Source organism: Paralichthys olivaceus, chromosome 8, assembly GCF_024713975.1.
Source record: "Paralichthys olivaceus isolate ysfri-2021 chromosome 8, ASM2471397v2, whole genome shotgun sequence".
NCBI lineage: Eukaryota > Metazoa > Chordata > Actinopteri > Pleuronectiformes > Paralichthyidae > Paralichthys > Paralichthys olivaceus.
The window spans coordinates 21,185,465-21,212,068 of NC_091100.1; the positions used below are offsets into that span (position 1 = coordinate 21,185,465).

At 43.0% G+C, this 26,604-nt stretch overlaps 1 protein-coding gene across 1 annotated transcript; it reads left to right on the top strand.

Annotated features, from left to right (window-relative positions):
- The first annotated feature begins 2,149 nt into the window (after positions 1–2,149).
- On the top strand, positions 2,150–25,899 carry rnf38 (ring finger protein 38). Its single transcript, XM_020084325.2, has 13 exons — positions 2,150–2,290; positions 3,270–3,944; positions 14,373–14,434; positions 19,717–19,919; positions 20,018–20,393; positions 20,498–20,662; positions 20,993–21,163; positions 21,320–21,499; positions 21,597–21,700; positions 21,824–21,908; positions 22,113–22,234; positions 22,338–22,437; positions 23,451–25,899. Exons 2-13 carry the CDS (start codon positions 3,350–3,352, stop codon positions 23,511–23,513), a joined length of 2,226 nt encoding a protein of 741 aa, XP_019939884.1. The 5' UTR covers positions 2,150–2,290; positions 3,270–3,349; the 3' UTR covers positions 23,514–25,899.
- The last annotated feature ends 705 nt before the right edge of the window (positions 25,900–26,604 follow it).

Sequence of the window (26,604 nt, forward strand, 5' to 3'; positions counted from 1 at the left end):
TTGTCAAATCAAGATGTCGCAAACATATTGCATAACCATTAGTTAATGCTGAAGGTATTACAGCAATGTCATGTCATCTGAATTCCAGTGCTCTGTCTTTTTTCAACACAATGTGTGTTTGAATGTATCCAAAAGAGACAGTGTTGGCAATTTGCTCCTATCTGTCTCTCAAGCGAAATTGAATTATAGATCAAGAAGCCCTCGTGTGCACTAAAAACAGAATTCTCCAACTCGAGTGAGGCCCTCTCCCTCTTCTACTACGCCCATTTCTATCTGATCAGCTCCATTCATTCCGCCACTTAGACAGGAATCTAATTAGACCAGAATATCAACATTAAAACACATCACTGCCTCCCCCTCCTCTCTCTCTCTCTCTCTTTGTTTCTCTGCTCTTCCCTACAGCTGGTGAGAGTATGGTTTGTGGCTGCCCCTCCCCCAGCATTTGAACAAGCCAATAAGAGAGCACGTCAGCAAAATAACCCCCCTCCACACACGCACATGCACACACACACACACACACACACCATCCCTCCTTTTCCCTTACCACCCCATCCATTCCCAACCCCATCCCCCAGAGCCCTCTCTACACCCCATCCCCCTTTCCTACCACCCCTAACCCACTTACTCATCCTGCCTCCACCCTCCCACACACCCACGAGACTTCCCCACCCTCTCCACTTTCTCACCCGTGCTCTCTCCCTATACCAACTGCTCCCCAGTCTCATTCCCCTTTCCTCTCACTCAACTTCCCACTCACCCTTTTCTCCAGAACACCCTTTCTTCCAACTCCGTTCCCTGCACACCCACACGCCATTTTCCTCATCCCCATCTCTACCTCTCCCCATCCTTCCCCCACCTTTCTCTCTATCCTCTCCTCTCTCTTCTGTGGCCTTATCGTATGAATATCAGTAGCACACTGGGTGAAAAATTGATCCTCCCCGCCTGTCTGTGGACGTTGCCACAGTGCATTATAGCCTGTGTGTGTGTGTTTGTGTGTGTGTGTGTGTGTGTGTGTGTGTGTGTGTGTGTGTGTGTGTGTGTGTGTGGAGGCTTTCAGGGAGGGAGGAGGAGGAGTGAGGGAAGGAGGGTGGGAGGGATATTTGCATATCATCAAAGTAGGGAAAGGGAGTGTAATGAGGGGAGAATGTGTCTGTGTGTGTGTGTATTAGGAGTGGTGCTGATGGGTTGTGGTTAGGTGTATGTAAAATGAGAGAACAAGACCAAGGCACTAGGGCAAGGGAGGTGAGATGGACTGGGATGGGTTTAGCAGAGTGAGTGTTTTTGCATGGGTGTGTGTAAGTGAGAGAGGGCAGGGGAGACAGACATCGATCACACATGTCCCTCTCACATGCCATCCATCACACTGGCTGGTTTAGAATATCAACGCAGCACATTATTAACACTATTATATTACAAAAAAAAAAAAATAATATAAGGCCATATCCTTGGCCTTTGATTCAAAGCCCTTACACATTCCTACAAAAACAATTATCTCTTTAGCTTAACTAATGGCCGAGTAGAAAATATATATCCACATTGCCACATATCCCACTGTTAAGAACACAGGAAGCTCACCTGGTTTGTGGACACACACACATGCACAAACCTGTTCTGCCAGTGAGAAATGCGTCTGATCTCACTCCCTTCTTTTATTCTTAGATTACCAGAATAATGGTATTTTGACCCTGTTTCAGTTTACATCTAAATTAACCATCTACATTTGTTTCATTTCAGACACTATTTTCCTATAGATGTCGTACTATAGATGTTGGTGAACATAACTTTTGCGAACGCAGCGAATACTTATTTTAAAAAGGGAACTTTCGGCTCCAGAGGAAACAGCTGCATTGGGCAGGCTTGGTATTTGTAAATAAATAATTTAAAGCCCCTTTTAGCCTGCCTCCCTGCTCCCCACAGCTTCTGATTTAACAGGCGCACCCAGTCGATCGCCGAACCCACACCTTTTCATATTGCGAATAAACTCGTTATTTGTTCGTCAAGTGAATAAAAAACAGTCGCGTTCAAAGATCGGCGACATTGTTGAGTGTTATTTTGCTGCCGGTGACTGAGTGGAGGGGGTGCGTGTGCTACAAATAACTACAAACGCGGTTCGTTTTCTGGTATCGATTGGTCGCGCCTGGTGAAATCCGACTTGAGCATTGACGGTCTGTCACATTTCACGCTGACACCGAGCGAGCAAAGGGCTCATACATACACAGACACACACACAGACACACAATACTACCGACAGATCCGCGTCAGGAGCACCGCCGTGGAGAGCACATTGGGGGTAAGTTGTTGTAGATCAAAGTACCCGGAGCCTAGAGGAATCAAACCTGGTTTCAGCAGCGGAGTCACTGCTCAACATCGTGTTAATTCCAGCTTTGGTTCTCCCTTTGTAATATCTTAGCACTTTTATCTTCCTGTGTGTGTGTGCGCGATCTGGTGTTTAGCTATTTCCACACCGACAAACACAACCGGCTCACCTCACATTCAATGAAATAACTCGATATGTTATGGCTCAAAGCATTTTTCTTGTTTTTTTCACTATTAAACAAGCAGTTTAAAGGGATACGAGGCGTGGGTGGCGAGCTACGGGGTTTTTCTCTGTGCTGGTCGGCGGAGGAGGAGGGGTTGGTATAGCTTGGCAGGCTAGCGAGCGACGCTACGCCGACTGGCTAAACAAGTTGAAATTATCGTTAAAGTGGGAAAAGTTGCCTTAAACTAATTTTGGGTTTAAACACGGTTGTGGGTAAGCGAATGTGTTTGATAACAGCGTTGTTACACGGTTATAATAAGCTCAGAAACGCGTTGGCTATTCCCACTAACGTTAGCATACCCCCCCTGAACGCTAGCCTATGAGCTAGCGAGCAGTGGCCACAAACTCCTCGGTTGTTGTGGACTAAACATCGCTGGCGAGCCGCGGGGTTTAACGTAACTGCCACATGGACGTGGTTTGATAAAATCTTAGATACTGGCCGTGCCTACAGACATGTGTAGTTCGAGTCACTGGGTATTGAGGCTTTCTCAAACTGACGTCGCTGTTTTAGTTGCTGAACCAGTTTGGGCGATCGTGTTCAGCGACGTTACTGAGACAAACTTGAGGGAAGTGGCGGATTCAAAGTTACAGCTGACACGCTCGGCAGAATAAACCGTGGTAGTTCACATTAAATCGGACGTGTAAACAGTGTGTGTTGCGGCTGTTTTGATTTGCAGTGTTAACACTGAGAATCATTCTCTCTCTACGTTGTGTGTCTTTTAAAAAACAGCGCACAAAAGCTTCTTCTGTGAGAGGAAACGAGAGGAAAACGCAGGAAAAAAAGAAACAGAGGAAATCCCCCGAAAGGAAATGCCAATCGCAGCCGCTGGACAGCCGACGACCCAGGAGCCTAGAGTTTGCCCCCGGCTGCCCTCCACCCCGGAGCCTGTCCCTAAAGGGGCTGATTTATTCGACGAGGCGGGGGCGGCGGAGTCGGCGGAGCGGACAGAGTACGGGGGCTCGGAGGGGGGCAGAGGACTCGGGGGCTATAGTTACACCCAGAGCGGCGCTAGGGGCTTTGCACAGCCAGGATTCATCAGCTCTCCGCCGCAGTCCCCAGCCGCGTCCTCATCCTTTCTCCTCCACCCGCACCAAATGGCAATGGAACCCCCAAGGACTCGATCGCGTTCTCGGTCTGGATATTACCAGCAGTACGGTGGTGGTGGGAATGGCACTGGATTTACCGGCAGTGGAGTCATGGGATCTAACCATCACCAACACCACCATCAGCAGCAGCAGCAGCAGCAACTACATCCACAGCAGCAGCAGCACGGTGCCGGTTGCGCACCACTTGGAGCTCACAGCAACCACTCGGAGAACCAGCAGCGATCCCCAGGAAGTAACACCTCTCCCGGCATTCAGAGGCTTTCTTCCGTTCCCGGAGCGCACCGCATCCCGGCGGCAGGTAAACGTCCACACTTGGCATTGTCACTGACTGTTGTATGTGGTAGAGTATCCTCAGTAGAATAGGTAAATACATATATTACATTAATTCATTAGACTTGTCCCTCCATATTACCACCAAATAGAAGTGTATAATTCCTTGGAGGCAAATTGTGAGGAGGAGGAGGGGGCAGTCCTGGGGTTGTCATGTCAGAAGTGTGCATGTGTGAAGACATTTGATGTATTCTAATTAGAAGGGGTGTTTTATGTGCCTGACATGAAGCTGCAGAGTGGATGTGGAGCACAGTTGGCACATACAGTAGGTAAATGAACAACAGCAGTCTGTGGTGGAGATGGGGGTAGCCTCAAGCATATTGAACTGCTGTGCATAGTTAAGTTACCCAGAGTGTGCTTCTTAAGGCACTGTAGCATGTCTACTTTTAGTCAACTACACAAATATTGATGTAGCTAGGTAACAAGCCTAACAGTATGTGCAGGCTAATCTTTGTCTATATTAGGCAGATGCTAGACAGATACTAAGGATACAAGGGTTTGAGTTCGTCGGCTTAAACAGAACAGAAAATGGGCACTTCTCATATATTTCTGTGGTGACACCCCTGTTCATTTTTAAGTACAGTCATTTTTAGTTAGTGGGTGGCTGGTTGGATGTTTTAAACATACATTCAAATCATATTGCTGTTAATCTTTACTTGCTGTGGTGCTTTAGACAAGATAATAAGCTAAAAGGCAAAATGGGTGTAATGTGTCACTTAAGACCCAAAAGGTTTATTATTGTCTCCATGACAACAGACAGTCTCTTTAGGTACATGTATGTATGGGCTTCCAATTTCAGATGGGGGGTTCAGAAGTAGCTGAGAGGCTAAGCTATATTCTTTGGTAGTTGTGTTTCCGTGTAAAACAAAACTTAGTGCCAGAGTGTGCACACACTGGTGCTGGGTGCAGGATACATGTGAGGGCACTCTCACACAGAGAATGCAGTTTAGCCAACCACATAACATAGATACAGCAAAGCTAGAGTTTCATATTCAGTGAGGCTGTGGGAAAGCTTTTCTTCTAGCACCTCTAACAGGGTTCTCAGGTTAAAAGAATGCCAGGGTGTTGGTTTTCTCCTGTGCTGCTCTGGGAAATATTTTCAAATAGGTAATTTCGCAAATCGAAATGCTCAAAGAAATAATACACTTAATTTTGTACTTATCAATCATATACAACTTTTTAAAGTATAGAGATAAAATTTTGATCAAACCTTTTAGTCAATGGTTTGTTGTGCCCAGAGCAGATCGACTATACATGCTGATTCCACATGTTGGAGTAAGTTATCATGCAACCAGGAGACAAATAAACCAGTCATCGCTTTTTATTGAGCAAATCATGTTTGACCGACAAGCAAACGCTCGAACACACAGAAACACTGAAAGTCATGGGACTAAGCTAAATCTTTTTTGGCTGACTGTATTTAACTGCATAGTCAAATGATGCTATTTTGTATTTAAAGAAAATAGCAACATAGATACAACTTTCAACCATACAGTGCAGAAAGTCTATTTCAGTTGTTACAACTTTCAACCATACAGTGCAGAAAGTCTATTTCAGTTGTTATTTAAATAAAGTAAAGGGGTGTCTGCCTATGTCAGTGACTAACTGTGTTCTGGGACTGGACTTACCTGTCTGGAAGAGTGGATGTAAGACCAACCAAAACAGCTGAAAACACATAAACAAGCAAAGGCCCCTTCTGGACTCCCAGTCTAACTATATGTGTCTAGGTTGTGTATGTCTGCAGGGTTGCACAAAATGAAAGCTCCCTGTATGTTTGTTGTAGACTCTAAAAGATTTCAGACAAAGGATTTAAAAAATTTAAAACCGATCAGTTTCGCAAGGCACACTGCATCCTCACAAAAGTTGAACTACGGCCATTATCAGAGTTTAGTGGTTTGCTGTGACCTACGACCCATACCCTCTCACAGTAGCTTGACTATGACAAGTAGGATAGCACAAATCAATGGATAGGATGACTGTATAGTATTTCCATCTAAATGGATTTCGATCTGGGTGAGGGGGGGGCGGTGGCCAGTGGCCGCAGACTCTGTAGACACTCACTCTTTACCTGCACTAATTTTAATCAGACCTGAGAGATTCATATCACACCAAAGACAAGTTATTAGTCACATATTTTATTGGTGTCATGTTTATTAGTCGGTTATTTATTGGTTTGTGCCTTTAGTCTAATTTAAAAATGACTGTGTTCCATTCTATTCTGATCTAGTAGTTTTGAAAGGTGTATTTTCAAATATAGTTAGGATATGAAAGTCTCACCATTGGAAAAATTGCAAGAACATAAAAATGTTTATTAGATGTGAATCTGCAAAACAAGTCCTTTATTTTAAAATACAAAATGATTCAAATGCTTTATTTTTTAAAATACCATTTACATTATTTACAGACAAAGAAAAACTTCACTGATATATAGTTAAAAAATCTTTGACACAAGTGAAGCAGCTGGCAACCTGTCCTTCCCCAACACTACACACTTTTAATTAGACCCTCTTTCCACTCCCAGAAAAGGATCCTGCTTGTTGGTAGAGAGTGAAAGAGAGGATTGATACTTAGTCCATTCTTCCCATGTTAGTCACCTGCGTTGGCCATGAAAGCTAATGATATCTTGTACTCTTTAATCCCTCCCTCTGTCTCCTCTCCTTGTAGTCTATTCTAATGCTTTAGGCCCCTTTCCCCCTCTTTTGTGCCTTGCTCTTTCATGCCTGTTCCATACTGTTTGTAACACTGACATCTCTTTTCACCATTCAATCTTGTGTACCATTCGCATGACTTTTTCCACCATGTTGGGAAATTAATATGGGTTATTAGGAAAAAAAAGTCTAAGGATTGCTCATGTCCACTTAGTTGATGCCAAAGGTTCAAAAAAGAAGCAGAGAAAATGTTGAAGCACTTAAAGGTCCAATGTGTAAGGTTTAGGTGAAAGGGATTTTTGGCGGAAATTGAATATAAAATAATCCTATTGCTGTTTTTTCCTTTACCACAGAATGGGCCCTTTCTTTAAAAACTTTATATTTACATGGAGAGGGGTCCTATCTGTGGAGGCTGCCATGTTTTTCACTGTCGTCCAAACTGGACAAACTAAAAATTTGAGTTTTCATGACAACTGAAGTTCACCACAGGTTCTCTTTCATGTTTGGAAGAGGAGGGTTCAATGAGGAGTATTCAGCTGCTAAATGCACCTCACATCTAGATGACACTTAATTCTACACACTGAACCTTTAAGTAAAAGAGCCCACTGAAATACATAAACTGGTGCCAAATTGGTCTGAGTGGATAAAAACATCCTCTGTAGCAGCTGATATCCTATCCTAATTCTGACCCACCCCTGTCACAGCTTGTCCTCTCATAGCCACATTCATTTCTCCCTCCCCCTTGGATTAGTCAACCATTTCTGTGCCCCTCCGGTCCATTTTCTCTGGCCTCCTCCCTCACATTTGTCTAATGGAGGGATCGTTTTAATGGATTGCCCAAAGCAGCAGAGGGACAGACGCTCTTGCCACTCTAACTTTACCCATCCACTCCACTCTTGTTCTCTCCTTCCTTCTCTCTGCAACAGAGGTGGAAACATGTACTCTGTTTCTTTTCTTTAAAAAAAACTTTCCTTTGTCTTGTCGCCAAGGCAACCCCCTCCAGTTTGAAGAGAAACTCTTTCACTTGGATTGACCAAGTAGCAGCCTTCACTCCGAGTAAACAACAAAGCAGTCAATTTGGTCAGCAAGACAAGCTCTTGGGGAGGTAGAGGAGAGTGACCTCAAACTAGCTCTGAATTCAAGGCATGGGATCTGATCTGGTTTGGAAACAGGTACTTCCAAAATGGATTGTCGGCAAGAATGCCAAAGGATACCAAAAAAAGTATAGATAAAATAGAGTAAAGTCAGTGAAAGTGCATAAACCAAAGTGGAGGAGATGATAAATAGAAGAGTTGTATTAGACAGTTATGTGAGGGAGGAAGTCCAGTGCACAAGTTTTTAGAAAAGTAGAGTGCAGACAGTGGATGAGGAGGGGAAGGAAGAAACTAATATACTGAAGCACAGGAGAGATTCTAAACGGTAGGACATGAACAACTTTCACATAGTAGGGTAGACAATAGGGGACGCTCTGCATCATGTGTATTGTAAGCAAAGCACAAAGAGGAAGCATGCTTCACAGATAGCAGTTGAGTGTGCAACCTGGGAGGAGGCATGGATACTGTGACTGTAAAGAGAAAGATGAAAATGATTGGCTTGGAGCAGGTGGAGGCCCGGGGAGGTGACCTAAGAGCTTAACTGAAGAAGAAACCAGACCGTAGTGAGTGGGGGAAAAGATATGCGTGATAAAGGCAATTAATTTTCAGTGATTTAAGGAAGAGAGGGAGAGGTTGTTTGCTCCGGTGGTTCAAATGTTGGTCTCTGATTCCTGTTGATATAACTGGGTATGTACGTCAAATGTGGCTTGATTGTGTCATGAGTGCGAATCCAAGGTTTTGATGTCCAGTGGATGTAGATCAGGTGAAGTGTGTCTTCAGGCAGCTGGATATCTTTGTTTTGTAGCTCCGTCTCTCACTGATATTACTTGTATTTTTGTTGTTAAATGTGAGAACACATCCTTCCTTTTTTGAACTTCTCAGTGTAAATGTATGTCCAAACATATGCTGAGTTTGTACCAAACTGTCATCATCATGTGGCAAAATGTGTTTGTCTCGAGATTAGGGATATCACTAAATAAAGTTGTATTTTGAAAAAACACGGACTGTCTGAACACACTAGCATTCAGGTTGGCAGCAGATATTTTTTTGCCCCAAAGACAGTGAGACAAGTTCATTTCTTACATTTGGCGCCTCATAATAAAGTGGAAATGAGTTAATGCCTCAGTTTGTGGTTCCAGTGTGTAGATTTATGATGGAAGAACAGAATTAAGACTCATTTGTCTTTGCCTGCCTGTCCTTTACTTTCTCTCCACTGACTCTCTCAGCTGGTGTCTGTCTTTCATGGAGGAGATGGAGGAGAGGAAAGGAGGAGTGGAGAAAAAAGGAGTGGGAGAGGGTGTGTGTTTGTGTGTGTGTGTGTGTGTGTGTGTGTCCTTCTACTGACTTTGTGTGTATGTGCACACCGCCTGTTTACTTGCTGCCTGGGTGGGCTGTGAGCAGGACTGTCAGAAACATGCATACATATAGAATAACGTCACTATAGAAACTTTCTAAGAAGTCGACAGGGCCGAGGGCTGCTTGTTTGTTTTGAACTTTAAATTCTAGTTTAAACTTTTTTTTTCTAAATGAAAACTCTTTCTAATGGATTATTTTTCATGCTTCTCAGTTTTGTGAATAATAATAATATAACCACATGATGAGCTATAATGGGATAATTTCAATTGCTTCTATAAAGCTGCTGCATGTGAGAACACAAATGCACAGACCTTCTCAGGAGTTTCTCCTGCCAGCCTCCTGATAACACCAGATAATGCCCAAATAACCCCTCGTGAGAACACGGCAAGAAATTATCAAAGGATTCATTGCCAGTTATTTGGGCCGATAATTTCTAACGTGGCTGTTGCAAAAAAAAAAATCTCAGGATGAAAAAGAAGTGCCATACAAGCCCAAGCCGGTGTTGATATGCTGTAAATAAAAACACTTAATGTCTGAGGCAAAACTTATATGTAGCGCCCTGCCATCTGCATTCTGCACCACCCCTTGCATGAATTCTTGCTTGAGATTTTTTGGTTGTTGTGAACATGTCTGAGCAAATCTCCTGATGTGTTCTTCATATGAATGACTAAGTCAGACCCTGTTGTGTGGATAATCTCCAGAGTTCAAGACAAAAAATCTTAGAAATGTTGCAACCCACATGCAGTATGGTCTATAAGTTGAGGCTTGGGGATATTTCATATATTCTCATACGTTTTTCTTGAGCAGTGACTCTTTGGAAGAAATATGGTTTCCCTGTGTTTGCTGGGTCTTGTATTTGGGAATGGTTTGTAAAAGACCAAAGTAAGGAAATCAAATGAGTCTGTGATTCTTATCAGACTGGATTGTCATTGCCATTAACTCGGGGACCAATATTTGCCCTCAAAAGGCTGTCATTAACCATTTAATAAAATATGCCTTGCTGCTGCTCGGTCAAGGAAAGTTCTGCGTTGACATTGCACTTAGTTTTTGGATAATTTAACATTATATACTTTTAAATGTTGGGAAGAGATTTTTTTTGTAGTACTGCTGCCTATACACATGCACGCACACACAGAAACTTCACATTATTTCGAGTGCAGACGCCTGCGTATATTCACAGATCGGGGGGATGTAAAAGCAGTTTTCCGAGTTGAGAAAAAGTGCAGAATGGAGGAGCAACCTCAAGGACTGCAGCAGTGACAGAACAGAAAGGAAGATAATGAGAAAGATAATGAGGAAGGAGAGAACAATAAATAGATGGAAAAGGACAATGAACTGGGAGAGAGTTAGAATCATTCCTGTTTCTATAGGTGCACACACACACACACACACACACACACACACACACACACACACATGCCATCAGGCCTGTGTGAAGCAGTGTTAGGCAGGTAATGGCTGGGCAGGCGTTACATGCCCGCCTATTTTAAGCCTGTGTGCCAGCTTGTTACTTGACTCTGCTTTGCGCTTGGGTGTGAAGTGCGCCATGACATGTGTTCAGGAGGCGGGTTGATGCAAGAGGTGTGTGTGTACGTGTGTGTTCATGTTACACATATGCTTGACTGAAATTGCCTTTACTTTCTGTATACATTATGTAAATTGGTACATGGTCTGCAGCAGTCAACAAGGTTTCTGTCCATTTTCCCATTTGTTGCTGTTGAGCTGAGGACTTGTGAAGTAAGATTGTCACTCGTCTATTATCTTATCTGTCTGACCAGCCTTTCTATTCACCCACTTTCTTCTGTGTGCTTCTGTTTTGACTGGAGAGAGGGAGAGGTTGTTTAATAGAGAAAGGCTGCGAGTGAGAGCAATGGAGCTCACGGACAGAGATGGTGAGATAGGCAAAGCTAGGAAATGTGGATGCTGTGAGATAGAGCAGCAGGGATGTATGGGAAAAGAGACAGGCCGGCAGATAGGGAAATAGATTGGTGGCAGGGAGGGATGGTGATGAAGTGATGGAGAGTGTGAGGAGGAGGAGGATGTGTGAGGAGGGTGTCTGAGCGCGGCACAGTGGGGGAGGGAGGAGGGTGAGAAAGGGAGGGAGAAGTGGAGGAAATGGATAGAAATAGCTGATGCACTCTGAGGCTTACAGAAAATCAATAGCAGTCAAGAGGGGAAGCCACAACCCCCACCTCTCTCCCTCTCTCTCTCTCTCTCTCTCTCTCTCTCTCTCTCTCTCTCTCCTTCTCCCTCCCTTATGTTTTTTCCTCCACTCTTTTCCCATCTCAGACTCCCCCTCAATGCTCTCACCCTTTCATGTAAGTTTCCAACCTTGTCATCTTCTCCTGTACCTCCACTTTGCCCTCTTCTTGTCCCCTGTTTTCCTCTCCTTCACACCCCTCTTCATTCTCACTTCTCATCTCTTTTGCACCATTATTTCTTTCCCTCTCCTTCAAATGCATCCTCTACTCTCTACTACCGGTTGCATGCTGTAGATGATACGCCAGGGATGCGTTCATATTCATGTGTTAATTTTTTTCTTCAAATGACTAAAAGAGTGGTTGGGTGTGAGAGTAGGGCTGGTTTTATGTAGTCTGCAAACTCTGTCCATTCTTTATATTCAACCTATCGCTGATTGCTAAATCTTTTGTTCGAAATTCACCTTTTGTCAATCTTTCACTCTCCACATTTGTTCCATTAAACACACAGCAGCCAAATGCTGACTTGATTTGCTTCCACACATGTATTTAGTCAAACTGTGCTCTTTCATTATTTATACCAATTGTAACTTTTATTCCTGTTTTCATCTCACTCTTACACCTGGAGTTCTTAAAATCAATATGCAATATCTTGTGGTTAATGCAGCACCACTGTCATAAAGTTGTTGACCATATAGCAGTGATCATTATCTCAAGGTACTTTACATATAAGGTTGAGACCTTAAAAATAGAGAAACACAACAATACCCACATTTTCCTTTTCCATTTCCCTAACCTTACCTCCTTGGTGGAGGTAAGGTTAGGACCACAACACTTGGTGGAAGGATGCAGTATGGGTCAGGAAAAAAACCATTAAAGGTTGATGCAGATAAGGAGTATAGATGCAGGACTTTTTTGTGATTTTCTTTAGCAGCGAGATTGGGTTGTTGTCCATTGAATTTTTCTGGGAATAATTAATGGATTAAAATATAATTCAATAATGTCAAACATGTTTAAGGGACTGATATTTATGAGTGTGAGTATGCACTCTAAGTTCCATTCAAGTTATTGTTTTGATCCTCAAAAGTAGCATTTGATCTGTCATTATCTGAGAGCACTTGATCACAATCATGATCAATGTCTTTCAAATTAGTAATATAAATGAAATCTGTAAATACAATATCTTTGCAACAGGGAGTTTAAGGCGATACATGTCCATATTGTCCTTTGAATTCAGATCATTGAATTCAGTTCATTTCCAGTTTATGATTGTGTTTCATCAAACTCAGTCCAAAACTCTCTCCTTCTCCCTCCCTCTCCTTATTGTCTTTTCTTTGATTATTCTCACAGTTTTTAACATAAATCAACTCTAATGTTGACATGGCTTACTTTGTGTTTGTGTGTGTTAGAAATATTGATACATTTCCTCTATCGTCCTAGAAGTGCAGTCTGACTGTGGCTCTTGTTTGCAGTTTGCTCAATAATAAGACAACACAAACACATAACCATAATAATAATACATATGAATCATGACAGTGACCTCTCAGCTAGGGCAAGGTGATTGAGTAAAAATCCTGGGCTGTGCAGAATCCCAGGTCAGCATAAATACTTTCCTTGTGGCTGTAAGTGTTGAAACTACATTGTGTTGACTATGCTGTGTGCAGTCCAACAGTGGACATGATGTCATCCAGGCATTTGAAACCTATTCTGTGTTGGGTGACTGGGCCTGAATCACTTGTCCCTGACTCAATTTACTGGACTCTCTGCAAGGGAGACCATAATCGGGGAAAGAGCTGGATTTTTGCCTATTGCGATCTGTAAATGATTGTTGTACAGAAAAGCTCCATCCAGCCGGCAAGTCCCATGAATGCTTCGCCAGTACTCTGTCCCAATTCATCACCAATAAAATAGCCTGTTAGCTGCTCTCTGCTATACTGTTAAAAACTTCACTTGCCTCAACCTTTTTAGCCCACTTTTTTTATACCTGCTCTTGGGATTAGAGTAAGAGAGGAACATCTTTTTTGGATTTAGGAGTTCAGTAGTGAACCTCTATACCTCTATATCTGCCTCTTCTTTCTCCTCTTTGTTGTCAATCGTAGCTTTTTTTCCCAAACAGAGGCTTCGAGCAGGAAAAATCCCACAAACAAACACCCGAGATGTAAAATACTTCTAAAAGCCTGTTTTGCATCTATACCCCTCAATTTTAGCTTTCCTCATCTCTATCATAAAGGTAGCCTCATCGGGAAGTGCCCTTGGGAGCGAATACCCTTGGAGTGTATACCACTGCCACCATCTGTGGTGAGGACGTCCCCAGCTAAAGACATGCCCATGACAAGAGGGGAGGAAAAACAAAAGGCTGAAATAAATAGAAAAGACAATAAAAAGATGAAAGGTTTGTGGGAAAAACAAAAGAGTAAAAGTCTTAGCCGTGATGCAAGCTGCGGTATCATCAGAAAGCTTCTCTAATCCAGGATTACTGTGTTTATTTTGTGTGTGTGTGTGTGTGTGCGTACCTACATCCACTGCTTTTGATCTGAGACTAGAGAATACCATATGTGTTTGTCTTGTTTGCTATGCACACATGGTCAGAACCCCTTCTCACAAACATGTTGTCATTGTTTTTTGTTGTTGTTATTGTTGTGTATTAAAAATCCAAGCTGCATTCTGACATTAACAACAAAAGGATTAAATGGATGGAGATGAACTGGGGACTCCCCACAGTGCCTCAGTGTATAATGCTGTTATCAATTTCAACAATAGGTTTTACCAACATGTTGTTTATAATATACTGTAAAATATACAACACTGTATTAACTTATATAGTCACATACAAATTCACACTGTATTGTTCTACATGTTTCTAAATTTATAGATGAGCACAGTCTTGTCCTGCACAATCACCCAAATAATTGATCCTAAATTTAATTTCCGGCAGCCTGTTTGCTTGTTTTTTGTCATTCCTTGAAAAGTTACAAAACACAGAACATGTAGGATCCTTAAGAAATTATTAAATATAATAAGAATGGTTGGTGCATATAGTAAAGATGTTTTTTTTCTCTGTGTGACCTGTTGTTCTCTTTCCTTCTCTCTTTCTCTGTAGGGGCCTCTGGTGGATCCTACCACTGCTACCCAGACCATGCATATGGAGAGGAGAGTGATAAGGTGAGCCACACACTGTGTCATTGTTCACACCAGCGTAAAAACTGTATAGATGTTTTTGCAATATTTAATTCTCACACTCCCAGTGAACTAATGTTTGTTTTAAGAGAAGAGGAGGCCATGACCGGTCATGATGTTTAGTGAAATTTACACTGATGGACAGGTTGGGCTGATGCACGATGCCATGGCTGACAGCCATCAAGACGTTGAGCCCCCCCTCAAAATCCTTTTTCCAACATTTTGTCTAGATCTGTGCCAAAATTGAATGGGTTCTGTCTCGACCCATGTCCCATCCTTCCATCAAGTTTCAATAACATCGGTTCTGTGTTTTCTGCATAATCGTGAATGGTGATAAAAACATATCCTCCTTGGTGGAGGTGCTTATTTACCCATTTATTATACTATTGATTAGGTAGGTTCTGGTCCGCAAACTATTTCTAACTTTTCAGAGTGGTCCTCATCAAGTCGTCAATATATCAAGCAAAAAACAAAACCTTTTTTATTTTAGGATATACTGGTGCTACTGGTTTCTCTATTCTAACATAATTGAAACAAAATAACGAAATTATTTTTTTCATCTGTTTCGTTGTATTAAATTTCAGACAGCAGCATGAGCCTCTATGTTAGTGGTGGCAAATTTAAAACATCTCCAGAAAACCAGAAACCAAACATTTTACAAGGGTACTTCAGAAAATGACAGTCATCATCACAAAGGAAGGCCTGATGAGGTGAACACAGGGAAGGAGAAGAGGGGTGGCAGGATGCTGAGGAAGGTGTTGCTGCAAGCGTGGAGGGCAAGAGGGGAAGGAGGGAAGGAGGCAAGGCCAAAAACAGGGAGGGGGTATTGCTAATGATTTCACCTCCAGCTGTGGGACTTGGTCAGAGGGAAAGAAGGGGGAGGGAGGGGAAGAAGCGAGGAAGGTAGAGAGGGAAGGAAGGGAGGAACAGTGGCAGAGGAAACAAAATGGGCTTTGAAATCTTGTTGATGGAAAGAAAATAAGTGGGTGAGAGTAGTGTTTGAGTGTTAGTGGAAGCATGTCTGCTAATATTAACTAAACCTAAATAACCATATTTTGTCAGTGTGCAAGCTCAGTTTTCTAGAGCATCAATGCTGGGAAAGAAAAACCTGGCCTCGGTTGTATTGTACTCTGTGGGCTTCTCTTTATTTTGGTTCCCAGCAATGACAGCGAAGCCACAGCAGCTGCTGGGCACAAAGTGTGTTTTAGTGTGTGTGCAAGTAGATGCATGCATATCCCAAATGTGGACACAGTAAAATAGAACATGGTAGGGTGTGTCTGCTCTCATGCTTCAGGATGTCTGTTCAGCCTGGTGTGTACTGTGCACTCAGTGGATGTGGACAGAGTGAAAGGGGATGGGAGGGTGTGTGTGTCTTTGTGTATGTGTGTGTGGTCGGTCTCTCCACTATGAGCACTGCAGAATGTGCTGTAATATCAGCCACAGAGCATTTTGCAGTGTTTCTGGGCCATGCTGGCAATCACTGTGTGTATCTGTTTGTGTGCACGCTGAGCTTCTGAGAGTCAGCACGGTTTTTTTTCTCTATAAATATATTCTGTTCTAGATGTTTGCATATGTTCATAATAATCACTCCTTTAAAGCATAAGGCCACACATTGGCATATTGCTGGAGGACACACCAATACACACTCCTTTGTCTGACACCACCTCCTTCGCACTAACGCGGGCAGACAGGCCCATCAAACTTTCATACTAATGGGCAATAGTCTGCATGTGTTAAGGCAGCCTGTATGTGTTTGTGAGTGTGTGTGCATGTGTGCGTCCTCTCTAAGAAGGTCTTGTCTTGTCCCCTCAGATTTCAGGCTGGGGTCTCGAAACGGACAGACAGAGTAAAAAAGGGGGAGGGAGCAAGAGGAAGACGGGACTGTAGAGGGATTCAGCTTATCTGATGGAAGGAAAGGGGGGATGGGAAGAGGTTGTGGAAGAGGGTGGGGGGAGTGTGTGTCTGTGGGGGGGGGACTATGTCAGGGTTGGAATGGAGGAGGCTGGCTCAGATATGAAAATGGGCACAGTAGATATCCCAAGGGTTTTGGGGTTGGGGCTAGGCTGGTAGAGGTTGTGGGGTGTTGGGTCGGGGGGAGAGAGAGAGGGGGGCTGTTGAGATGAACAGAGAGGTTTTGGGGAGGGGGTGAATCTGGTGCCCTCCATCATGTGTAGAAACGGGCATAGTCAGTGACTATGTTTAAATGTTGAGTGTTGACCTTTTTGTGAATATGAAATTATTTTGTTTATGGTGTTTACATGAGTTGCTAATAGATTCATATTCATATTTATTCATTTTATTATAGTTTGTTATGGAGTATAGTCTGATTACGTCCGATGTTAGTATGCCATTTTTAAAACACCAACCTGCTGAATTAGTATAATGTTCGATGCTACTGTCTACCATTTTGTGTGATTTCTTTCTAATTTTGCTTAAGTTACATTTCCTTTTTAAATGTTTAAATTTCCTTTACATCTTCTTGTCAAGCAGTTGGTCTTGTTAAATGCCACATGTTCCAAAATGCCGTGTAAACTCAAATAGGAAGTTGTATGCATAATGTGACTAAGATCAGAATACTGCACGTCTTAATTTGATTATTGCTTATTCCGAGTATGACCTCATTCGACTTGAGATATTTCCAAAATGCTGTTAACACGGCAGGGGATTATTCAGACTTTTGACATAATCAGGTTAGTTTTGGAATATTGGTGTCCATGTAAAAATCTGTGTCCTCAATGTTGCTCTTGATAAAATGGGAACTGAAATTCTGCGGCTTGCAAACACTTGTGACTTAATGACCACCACCATATCACTTTTTTGTTTCTTCTTACAAAAACAAAGAAATGTTAATTTGTCTTTGCATGTTCAGGTCTTCTGAAAAGCTAGAGGAGCTCAATGTGTTTGAAACATTACAGAGTTGAATCAGACCAAAGCACTTTTGTCTTTCATGTTAGTTACATAGAGCTCTTTCTTTGCTTCTCGGCATGAACACTACCCCAATCATGTCCCTTTAAAAATTCTAAGAAGACTCATCATTCACTTAGTCAGCCAAACATCAAGGTTTTCTTTTTCTTTTTGATAGCTAAGTTTATTCAAATTCTCATTCTGAAGATAATTTGTCATGCCAAATTTTAAGTACCTGTGTTTTACAAAAGAACCAAGTTCACTTTCCTAAAGTAATTATAACTGAGTTAGTGACAACCAGAGAAATAGACTAAAGCCATTGTTAGACATGATCTGTGGGTAAAATCCGGAGAATTGACCACAGAGTTTACCCACAGTTTTCCTTTCACACATGCACAACACAGCGTGAGGTTCTCTGCACAGACGCATTCAAAACAGCATCAAATCCTCATCATTGAAGCGAGAGGTGGAGCACATGGGTACAGCAAGGAGAGGCACAATGCGACATGTTAACTCTGCTGCGGAGGTCATCTTCTTCCGGTATAGGCTCTATCACCACAAACTCTCTTGACATATTCATTGGTTTCTTCTATGCTTTTGAATTTTTTTTCAGTGAATCCAGCAAGGGATCCACTGCTGTGTTCACACATTGACTTTTCCAGGATTTCAACCAACTTTATACTAGGGGGCCAGGCAGAGAAAGTCAGTAAAACTGTGGAACATCTCACTCTGACATTTGCATTCACAGATGCACCACCTCCGAAGAAAATAGAGGGAACTGTGGTGTTCAGTGTATGTCTGAAAAAAGCATTAGTGAACAAAGGGTTTCAGAATACACCAGAAGCCATCCCAATAAATGTGAAGAGGAAAAATGTATTTTGAGCATGGAGCCAGGCAAGGAAGAATGATTTCAAATGGCTTTGAATGTGTTTGTAGAGGCTTTGTTGGTATCAGTCACCTTGGACACAAATGATCAGTCATTGCAATTTTCACAGCGTATAAAAATACACACACAGGCAGACACACTAAAATTTGTGGTGTGTACCCCTCCCTACGACCCAAATTTGTTCTGTCATTTAGGATCTGGTGTGCCCCACGGTCTCAACCGAGCTTCACCCTTCTTTCCTGTTATCCACACTCACTCTATCTCCACTTCTCCTATTCTTCCAGTTTCCTTCCCTCTCTCCAGCCCTCTATCTCGTAGTTCTCCCCAGTCAAGACCAAATGAAGTCATTGTTATTGTTTATCTTTCCCATAAGCTGCTCAAGCGTGGGTAACATCCAGTGCTACGAGCGAGCGATTAGAGATATCAGGGCACAGTATGTTCAATGATACTCAATGTTCTGGTTTGTTGGAACAGCAGATTCTGCCTTTAAAGAGCCTCAGAATGTATTGTTCCTCATACACTGAAGAACTCAACACGGTGGCAGCTCAGTTTGAATGTGAAGTTGCGAATGTCTGCAGGCGTTTCCATAACTTCCATTACTGTGTGTGAACTTCTGCAGCCTGCTCTCCAGCTGTTTCCTGTTAGCTATCACACTGGTCTCAAGGTTGCTGAGCTGTAAATGTGTGTGTGTGTTAAGTCACAGCCGCTGAGTCATTTCGATCTCACTTAAACAACGGTCTACCCTACAAAGAGGAGGTGGTAGCAGGGATAGAGTGAGCAGGGGCGGGGGAAATATATGAGGAAACGTGCGTGTGTGTGTTTCTCAAGGAACCTGTGTGTTCATCAGAGCACCGCTACGGTCTGTGTGAGAGTGACTAAACTCTGACACATAAGTGTGTAATCTTGCCTCATCAAGTGCCAAGTGTGAGAGTCACTGCCTGACAGTAAGTAAAGTGACTCACAGATGAGTTGATTGGACTGAAACAAGAGAACATCCTAACTCGAGTGTAAACCTGGATGACTCCATAACCAGCAGTGTCATTGTTTTTGCATGTGTCATCGAGTTTTCTTACAGAAGAAGGAATTGGCCTAGCGATCCAGTCGAGGGTGTGTACGTATGACTCGCACATGGGCTTGTGAGAGCCTGCCTCGCGTTTTGTATTTCCTCACTCTGACAGGAAGTGACTTTGAAACCTCAGTGCCTCAAAATGCTGGTGGTGTAACATGGTTTCCTTCTCACACACACATGGACGCAAATGCATATGAGCATACTCACTGTGGACCATACAGGAAATGCCATGATTCACAGAGAACTTTGTGTCTATGCATTAGTATGGATTGTAGGCTACTGGGAATGTTAAGCATGGTGAAATTGATTTATTTGATATGAGCGCTATGGGTCACTGACCACAGTATCCATCTCCTCTCCCCCTCTCCCACCCATCTCCTCTTTCCTCCCCGTTTTCCACCTCTGCAGAGTGAGGAAAGCCCCAGTCCAAAGCGCCAGAGGCTGTCCAGTCAGTCCGTTTTGGAACAACTAACCTCATCCGCTCCCCCACCTTCTACGCCGTCTCCCCCCATCCGCCCCTGGGAGTCAGGGCCCCCGAGTCGGAGACAACCTCACCCCCACACCCACTACCACCAGGAGCGATGCCTCACTCCTGCTCGGCACAGACGCAGGTAGGGTGGTTTCTTGATTCCTACAAAGTAGTTCCACTGTGATTTTAAGTGAACCTAAAGTCCTAAATATAAAACCATTACTTTCACTCCATCTTTAGCCCACCGGCAAGGCGTCAGCGCGGCCGTCTATCCAGACCCACGCGTCATTTGCCTCCCCATCTGCACCCGTCCACCCAAGGCCCTGCACCTCGCCTGTCGCCATCCGGGCTCCAAGATGAAAATTACCACCACAACCCCCATCCCTCCACACACCAGACATACCCGACACACACACCCAGCACCTATGGTCAGCCCCTGACAGCTGGTGGTGGCGGGGCAGGGTCGGACGAGCCCCGAGCTTTCCACCCCCCTACCCTGTCGCCACGTCTTCTGCATCCAGCTGCTCACCACCACCACCACCACCTCCATCATCAGCATCAGCACCATGCAGCACAACAACAGCAAGGAGCCATGGTCATGGACCTGCATGAACAGGTTCGTTCAGAAAAGGTTTTCAGTTTTTGTATGAGATTGCCAGCAGATATTCTGTGTGCGTGAATATGAGACAGTATTTAAACTGTGGTGTGATTTCTCCTCAGCTGCAGCAGGCCAGTGTACCAGTGTCCTACACGGTGACCCCAGTCCCTCCTCACGGTCTCGCAGCACCTTTGTGTAGCAGTCAGCATCTTCCCCCTTCCTGTTCTTCACAACAGCAAGTCCCCGCTTGCAGCGTGGTCTTCAGCACTGGACAACACTACCACCCGGTGAGCAGACCACAACCGTGTTCAGTTTGTGTATGTGTCTGTGTGGGTTTGTTTATAATAAAAAAGTACACTTTGTGCCGTACAGTCTCTTCTGCTGCTTAGCCAAATAAAAAGGAAAGTGCTTGAGGGAAAGTGGGCACAAAGACATAATGACCAACAGAACATTCTCCTGATAGAAGAAGCTTGTTAGTCTTCCAGGTCTTGGCTGCCACCTTGTGGCAAGACTTGGAATAATTCGAGAAAGAATTGTACCTCATCACTGTGAGGAAATATGCATCTAAAACATTTCTCCTTTTCTCTTTTTTCTTGTCTTGTTTATCAATTTTCTAGATGCTACAGGCATGTTCAATGCAACATTTGCCAGTGCCCTATGCCTTTCCGTCACTGCTGACCGGTGACCCTCAGTTCCTGCTTCCTCCTCCACCTCACCTCTCTCACCACGCGCCTCACCTCCCCACACCCGGACAGTTCCTGCCTTTCCAGACACAACAGCCTCGATCGGTATGTGAAAGAACGTTTCTATAGTTCACCTGGTATTTAAACTTCAATTATTATAGTTATATCTTTAGTTTTATATCTTTTTGGCTCAGGTCCTGTCTCACCATAACACCTGTAATGAATTTGCCTTGATCTAAACTGTAGCGTGTTTGTTAACAGCCGTTACAGACGATTCAAAATGAGGTCGAGCTTCTGGGAGAGCAGCTTTCAGTGGGTGGAGGATTCAGCTACGCCCACCACCACCACCATCACCACCAGCCTCCCTCCACCTTGCCGCCCTCCACCCCACTCCAGTTTCTCTCACACCAAGACCCCCTGTCTCAGGAGCTTTTCACAGTGGTGAGTACATTCATTCACTTATGTGTTTGACCAAATTATTAAACCAAATTATATTTCAAATAAATTAACTTTCTTGTCTCCGTCTTCCTTTTCACAGCCCTATCCTCACTTCATGCCTCGCCGATTCACAAGCCGGCGCTACCGCTCTCAGCAGGCAGTTCCCCCTTCGCCCTACCACCCCAGCTTCCTGCCTTACTTCCTGTAAGTGTGTTTCCCTTCCTCTGGTTTATGTTGGAACTACAGGTGAATGCAGGTGCTCGAGTTGTGAGAATGTCACAGAGAGGTAACATACAATCTTCTTAACTTATGTTCCTTCAACCACAGGTCCATGCTTCCTGTGCCCCCAAATGTGGCCCCCACTATCAGTCTAGAGCTGGATGTGGACGACGGAGAGGTGGAGAACTATGAGGTAGGGCAAACTGCTGCCAAAATGTTCAACTAAGAATAATTTTATGTCATGAACCACATGTTCTTTGAAAAAGGAGACACCAAAGAAATCCACACAATTTAATTCTTACACACTTACACACATGCACCATAAGATAAAGCCATTCATATTGAATCTCAGCACAACTTGGTCTTCTAAACTTTTCTTCTCTTGTGAAACCTTCAGGCCCTGTTGAACCTCGCCGAGCGTCTCGGAGAGGCCAAGCCCCGTGGTCTAACTAAAGCCGATATAGAACAGCTTCCATCATACAGGTTCAACCCCAACAATCATCAGTCTGAGCAAACACTGTGAGTACCTTGTGTGGTGACGACTTTATCATGTGGGTGGTCGTAGATTAAGTAGATGTGGTTTTCCAATGTTAAATAGAACCAATCTGTCTTTGTCCAACAGGTGTGTGGTGTGTATGTGTGACTTCGAGACTCGCCAGCTCCTCAGGGTTCTGCCCTGTAATCACGAGTTCCACGCCAAATGTGTAGACAAGTGGCTAAAGGTGAGTGAAGATATTCAGCTATTTGGGTAACTGTAAATGTATTAGCTCATTACCATTGGGCTGTGACGGCTCAGTCACACTAGAACGTGACAGATTTAAATTAGTTTTCACGTCTTTTGAAAAATGTGTTTCTGGAAGGTTGGTGAGGTCACGACGACTCACACTGATGATAACTCTCAGTGATGACTACTCGAATGACTAACATGCTTGTCAGGTGTGAAGTTCCTAGTCAGACACAATTGATCTCTGAGGTTGTTTCAACTGTTTCAACATCTTCATCTCTTAAGTTTATGACTAAAGGTAGAGTTTTTAATTGTGGTTACACCAGCTAAAAAGGTGATTAACGCCATTCCCGTTGCCTGTAGAGGGGGTTGGGCTTTCTTCTGTTATCTCCTTGTGCTTCATGCTGGATGTCATCAACACATCAAAAACTGAAGAAGCTCTCTCCCCTCGCTGTCTTGCTAAAAAAGCAGATTGACCTGAGTGTCAATCCGAGCTGATTAAAACCTGTGCCTACAGCAGTCACTTGACCCGGGAGTGAATGCAGATTATATCCATTCCCATTGTAGACAAAAGCCAGATGTTAGTGGGTGTTAGTGTATTTTTGGACTGAGAATCATTTGGTTTAGTGATAGTAAATGGTTTGTATTTATAGAGTGCTTTGTCTTAGTCCTGATGACCACACAAAGCGCTTTACATTACAGTTTTTCATTCACCCATTCACACACACATTCATACAGTGCATCTATGTGCAGCATTTTCTTCATGAGAAGAGGCAAGTTGGGGTTCAGTATCTTGCCCAAGCACACTTCTTTGATTGATCGACATCTCTGATAACTTGTGATTCCTATTAAACAGGCATTGGTGTGACTGTTTATTTTTTAATCCATTGGTGATGTGATGGGTGTCAATTTATAAACATTAAACTTGATACTAAAAGATTGTGCAGATTTACTTTGCCCTCTCTGGCTCCTACAAGCAGTTAACATCTCTCTATTTTTCATTCCTTCCAGGCCAACCGGACCTGCCCTATCTGTCGAGCGGATGCTTCAGAGGTCCAGCGGGACTCTGAGTGACCTCAGACCTCTGAGTCTGCACCAACACATTCAGTCTCTTGCTCCCTTCGATTCCCATTTGGATTCACCAACCAATCAGTGAACGTCTCTCCTTTAATAATACAGTATAAAACGCACACACTCTGCCACAGAACTGGGACCAGTGCTCTTTAATGCTTCACTCTTTGTCCTCCAGGACACCAAACTGTCATTCTCACATGGGATCAGCATTTATGGGTGTGGAAACTTTCTACTGACTCATGCTAACTTGATTGCTGGACTTCCTATAGGCCTTCTCTTCTGGACTACTACTCTGCCTTCTGCTCACAGTTCCTCCTTTCTATGAATGGCCTTTACAACACACAATGACATGTGCAGGTGGACATATAAATGTGTATTTTTTAAACCATTCCTCTACAGAGAGGGACAGACAAAAAGACTGCTTTTAAAAATGTCTGTATAGTTCTACTAACAAACCCTGAGGGAGAATTGGCAGCCCAAAGATTATTTTTAATTTCATTGTTATTATTGTGGTTATAATTAAGCATTCACATCTTGCTTTGCAGAGTCATTTTTACAACACCTTATTTTCATTTGCGTGTATCCATGCATTCCTTTTGTTGTGAGAGCTGTGTGTATGAGGTAGAACAAAGATACTGTACACTGTGTCAAAGAGACGGCTTCTTTGTGGCAGTAAAACTATAATTTTTCTCCAGGTGTGTGTGTGGTGGGTGCGGTGGGTGTGGTTCTTCCTCCTGTGGTATTTATACAGTTTGTGTGGGTACAGTCCATGGGCTGCATCCTAAATCCATTTTTGTTTCTCCACTCTACTTCAGATTAATTTAACTTCAGACCTTTAAAGTTGAGGTTTTGCTCAAATGTCATTAAGTTTAGGAGCAGGAGTTTCTCCAGTCGACAGTGCTGTGTCATGATACTAGATGTTTTTATGTCACACGTTGTTGACACACTGTAGCACCCCGGCTCCATCGCTTCACACCTGCCCATCTACACTGCTTTTCTGATGCAGTATTTCCTTAACACAATGAAACAAATCAGGACTATTCACCTGCCTCCACATATCCCCTAAGCTCTCCTCCGAGTGAATAGTTAGATATTACAGAGCTGATTAGGTGGATTCATTCATGGAAGCGGGCAGTTGAACATAGAGCGTCTGTACCCAACCAGCATTCTGTGTGTGTTGGCCACTAGAGATGAAGTGTTTTCTCCATCACTTACAGTTTTAAAGAGACTTATGAGGTTACAGTTAAATCTATTATGTTTCACCGGACGGCAAATCTGACACTTCAGCACTTTAATACGTAGATTTAAGACCAACACGCTCATTCTTTTCATTCTCAGCAAACCACTTTTCACAGTTTGTGTGTATGTGTGCAAAAACGTTCGATGCATTAAAACATACATCTCCACTTCAGCTTCTACAGTACGTTAATCCTTCTGTGTTCTCACTCCACATTTGTACATGTCCAGAAGTTCTCTTAAACTAAAATCTGTGTAAGGCCTATGTCAGCATGTCATAATTAACTCCAGGATGTTCACCTCGTGCACAGAGCAGACTCTTATGTAATTTATCACTATTTATCACAAGTGGTATTTTGTGTCATGATGACAAGCTAACATGGGCCTTTTCAGAGATTGTGTTGACAAAAGGGTGTTTTGGAAAGTTAAACCTGGCACCAACAGTCTTACATCTGAGATGCCTTTTTTATAAAACTTAATTCTCCAGGTACAAGTGGAATATATCCAGTGTCGCCACATCAGACCAATACACGTAGAAACCAGTTTTAAATTTAAAGAGTATCCGTGAGAACTTTCAACTTCTACAACTCCTCTTCAGTGTTGTCAGTGTATAAAGTCATGTAATATCCATGGGAATGGAGGGAAACTATATTTTCTGTCATTGTTCTGTTTTCCTTTGGGGTCAAAGGTCATATTTGTGACCATATACATCCATTTTGTGTCTTAGGGTTGTTTTTGTGTTGGACAGTTTTCTGTTGCTTGGTACACTAGCAATTACCTCAGTCCCACTATTTATGTATTTGCAGAAAATGGTGCAACCAGTATGATTAGTGCTTATCAATTCATTTTGCTAATGTTTTCCATGCAAGTTGTTGGGTTGTTTGAACATTTTGTTTTTCCTTTTAAACTCTATGAAACTATCATTAAAATGGTGTCATAGTAGTTTCATCATGTATTATATCTGTAACCAAAATCATTTGAAGGCTTGTTATGATGATGAAATTTTTAACAAACATTTGTACATTTTGTATGAGAGTTATTACTAGTAATACTTTATTAAGTAGTGCAATGATTTTTTTAATCCCTTACCCCATCTTTTGGATTTCAAAAGTTGGATCAATAATAAATGTATAACATCCTCTTCTAGAAATGTTGTCTTCCAGTTCTTCATGTCTGTCTTGCCCTTTACTTTCCTCAGCACTCAAGTGCACAGCACGAATATGTGGTGTGTTGTTGTGGACAGCCCATTTGGTGGCAGTGTAGCTCTGTTTATACACGAGGCCCTGAGTCTTGTTCTATGAGATGTGCCAGCTCACAAAACCAGTGACATTTATTTAGAATCAAAATACCTCTTTTAAATCTTTTAACCTACTGATGCCATTTGCTGTAAGTCAAAGATGCAGCACATTGTATGCACCTTTTTATGCAAGACAAGTCCCCTACTGCTGATAATGCTCCTCTACAATACTAATCCACTAGTGTGCAGGAACGATATAGGAAAAACGTTCAACTCCATCATCATGGCTGAGATAGAAGAGAGCACCACCGAGACTCAGACGTTTCTTCTTCACCAGTGATGCTGCTGCAGGGGGTGGGTCTTATGTTACCCACCGGCTCTGACTGGATCAGTGAAACGACCCCCCCCCCCCCCAAATTATGAACGTGTAACAGCACATTGTAAAAATGTAGTAGAAAGTAAATATATTTGCTGATACATGTAGTGAAGTAAAAGTGAAAAGAACTTGAAAAATAAATCTAGTTAGCCTATTGTAAGTACAGATACATGACATGATACAGACATGAAGGTACTAGCAACTAAGTAAATGTACTTCGTTATATCTCCTTACTGCTGTTC